The 2,701-nt window shown below is 42.2% G+C and overlaps 1 protein-coding gene across 1 annotated transcript; it reads right to left on the bottom strand.

Annotated features, from left to right (window-relative positions):
• Positions 1-344: 344 nt before the first annotated feature.
• LOC147443695 (uncharacterized) lies at positions 345-1,826 on the bottom strand. The gene has a single exon (XM_086527712.1). It carries the CDS (start codon positions 1,650-1,652, stop codon positions 1,020-1,022), a length of 633 nt encoding a protein of 210 aa, XP_086383838.1. The 5' UTR covers positions 1,653-1,826; the 3' UTR covers positions 345-1,019.
• Positions 1,827-2,701: the final 875 nt, after the last annotated feature.

The following is a 2,701-nucleotide window of genomic DNA, read 5'->3' as shown; positions in this document are numbered from 1 at the left end:
CTTTTATCTTGTTGAGAATGTGAGACACTCAAAGAAGATGAAAAGCCCACACCATCCAGGAAAGAGCACGCCGTGCTAAGTGTGAAATGTTGATCACGCGGTGATACATTGAGATTTCTCTGTGACCATCTTCTATCTAAGATTTTCAAACAGTAATTGCAAAATATGGACTCAAAGTTGGCATAATAATATACAATCACAAGATTCAGTTTAGAGCTGAAATGTGTGTCAATGGCCCAACTAGGGGCAAGGCATTCATATCTACTTTAAATTATTAACAAAGCACAATCTTCAGCAAGAAGGAACATGTGAGGTTAAAGAACTGATTACGTGAAGCAAAGAAATGACACTCAAAACAAGCACAGTCCAATTGACTCCTTTCTTATGAAGGAAAAAGATAGTCTTGGCTTTCTTGAGCACGAGAAGGCCTACAATCGATAGTTATTTAATCAAAAAGGAGGGGACTCCTCATCAGCGACGTATATTGGAAATGGCATACAAGTCCTTTCTTTTTTTATCAAGACTTCTGACGAGCTATTTTGGCTGCCTTTATAAAACAATCGTGATTACGCACACACTCAAAACCAAAAGAGGATGGTAAATAGGAGGTATACCTTCTTTGCAATAAGAAAGATAGCACCTGTCAAATGATCATCCAAAAGATCTGTGATGCTCCCAAGCTGCTATGGCCAAGTCATGAAAGGACTGCAGTAAAAGACTAGTACACGGACCATCTTCTGCCAAAACAGCTATGGCTGCCTTTTCATATCATCAACGTCACCATTTCAACATGCAACTGTGTGTTTTGCTTGTCAAAAGCGAGAATTTCACACTTCTCTGCTGCGGAGGCACCAGAAATCACAAAATGCACCTTCTTTAACAAGACACTTTCTTCAACTTCAGCATATACGCAAACAACCGTCATAAATCAAAAGTATGTTGGCCCTCTGTCTTGCTTAACTTATGCCTCAACTCGTTGCACCCCATTTAGTGGCCTTGAACCGAATCAAAAGCCTGTCTTAGCCTCTAGCTTGGTGGGGTCTAGACACATGCCTCAGCCCAGTTATTCTAAGGTTATTCAAATCAAGACTCGGGGGGCAAGCAGCACTTCGCCTTTCCCAGATAGGAATGGCCGCCGTCGACCTCTGTCTCACAAGCGTAGGCTCTGGATACACAGTATCTAGCCTCTGTTGTTTCTCTGGTTGATTGACATTGGACTTGCTCCTCCCTTCCCCAGTCAAGAAACCACTCCTATCACAATTGGCGACCTGCAAATCAAGAGTTGATGAGCAAATGGCAGGCTTGCGGGCCTCTTTTGCTTTGGATCTGAGCTTGTGAAGGAGCTTCTTCCATTTGGATGACCTGCCTTCCTCCTTCTCAGAGATAGCAGGGAGGGTTCCTTTCTTCCCCTTACTGAATATCCATACTCGGCTACGCCAGAAACTTGTCTTCTTCTTAGAAATACCAATGTCTGCATCCTGGGCGCAAGAAGCTGTACATGCACCTGCGACCTCACCGTGGGTATCATCGAAGGAAGTGGACCTTCTTTTCTCCCACAAGGCGCCATAGCTGCTGCTCCCTTGAGATTGTCGTGCAGAGACAGATCTGAAGAGCTGCATGTCGGCAGCACCATCTGCAGCTAGTTTTGGCATGCTAGGGTGTTAACAGAGCTTACCAGGTACGCAAATGGAAGATGGGTATTCTGCGTAAAGGCAACTTCGGAAATGGGCGGCAAGAATCCGTCTGCGTACTGCTGATGACTTCGCTCAAGCCGTTGGGGGTTTGTGGGCATGTATGTGTTTGTAACTTGGAAGGGGCAACCAAAAGGCTTTATAAAGGAGGCAAGTTAGATGTATGAAGCTTCTTTGATGGTGTACTTGAACAGGCAAAAGGGACAGGCAAACTTGGTAGTAAGAAGCACGTTTTCTAGTCTAGATCCAGTCAAAGGGTAAAGCACGCCTTTTTGAGCTGGCAATGAAATTGAGAGTTGCCATAACCCACTAATCTTGTCCACAGCTCCTAAACCATAACACATCATGGTTAACATAACACATCATCGATAACGCACAATGGACCATTTCTCTACCGCGGAAACTCGTGACCCTGTCGTTCATTCTTGATATTCAACAAACATTAGCATGATGATTTTGACGCTAATCTTGTCTTTCATATGATAACCATAAGCACAATGCCCACAACAAATTAAGTAATAATAAAGGTATGTTATTGCATCCAAATTTCCACGTGTATGCATTTGCTTTGGTTGCGCACTAGATTTCGAGGGCACGGCTTTCGTTCTTTATAATTTTTGGAGAGACACACTACCAACTCTCCACCATACTTTTGTATGGCGTCTTGCACTATGTGGTTATGTCTTGTGTCATTTCCTCATGTCATGATCAAATAATTTGTCTCATGTTTTTTTGTTGTAGCTTGTTAAAATATTTTTATTCGCCATCACACGAGTGCTTTTTAAAAACACTTTTTTCCAAACACTTGGCAAACCTACATATGAGAAATTTTAGAGGTAAATTGACTAAATTTGAAGGCTTTTACACTAAATTACACTAACTCTTCATAAGATATGTAGATTTTATCACCTTTAAACATAAAATCTAGAGGTAGATCTCTATATTTGTAGGTGGGTTACACTAAACTAGGTTTTTCTCGAGCATTGCATCGCACTCTCAAACGAAACACC

The sequence above is a fragment of the Adiantum capillus-veneris genome, chromosome 13 (assembly GCF_014529385.1).
Source record: "Adiantum capillus-veneris isolate H3 chromosome 13, ASM1452938v2, whole genome shotgun sequence".
NCBI lineage: Eukaryota > Viridiplantae > Streptophyta > Polypodiopsida > Polypodiales > Pteridaceae > Adiantum > Adiantum capillus-veneris.
Note: the sequence above shows the minus strand (reverse complement) of the source record. Positions and strands in the feature narration are given on the sequence as shown.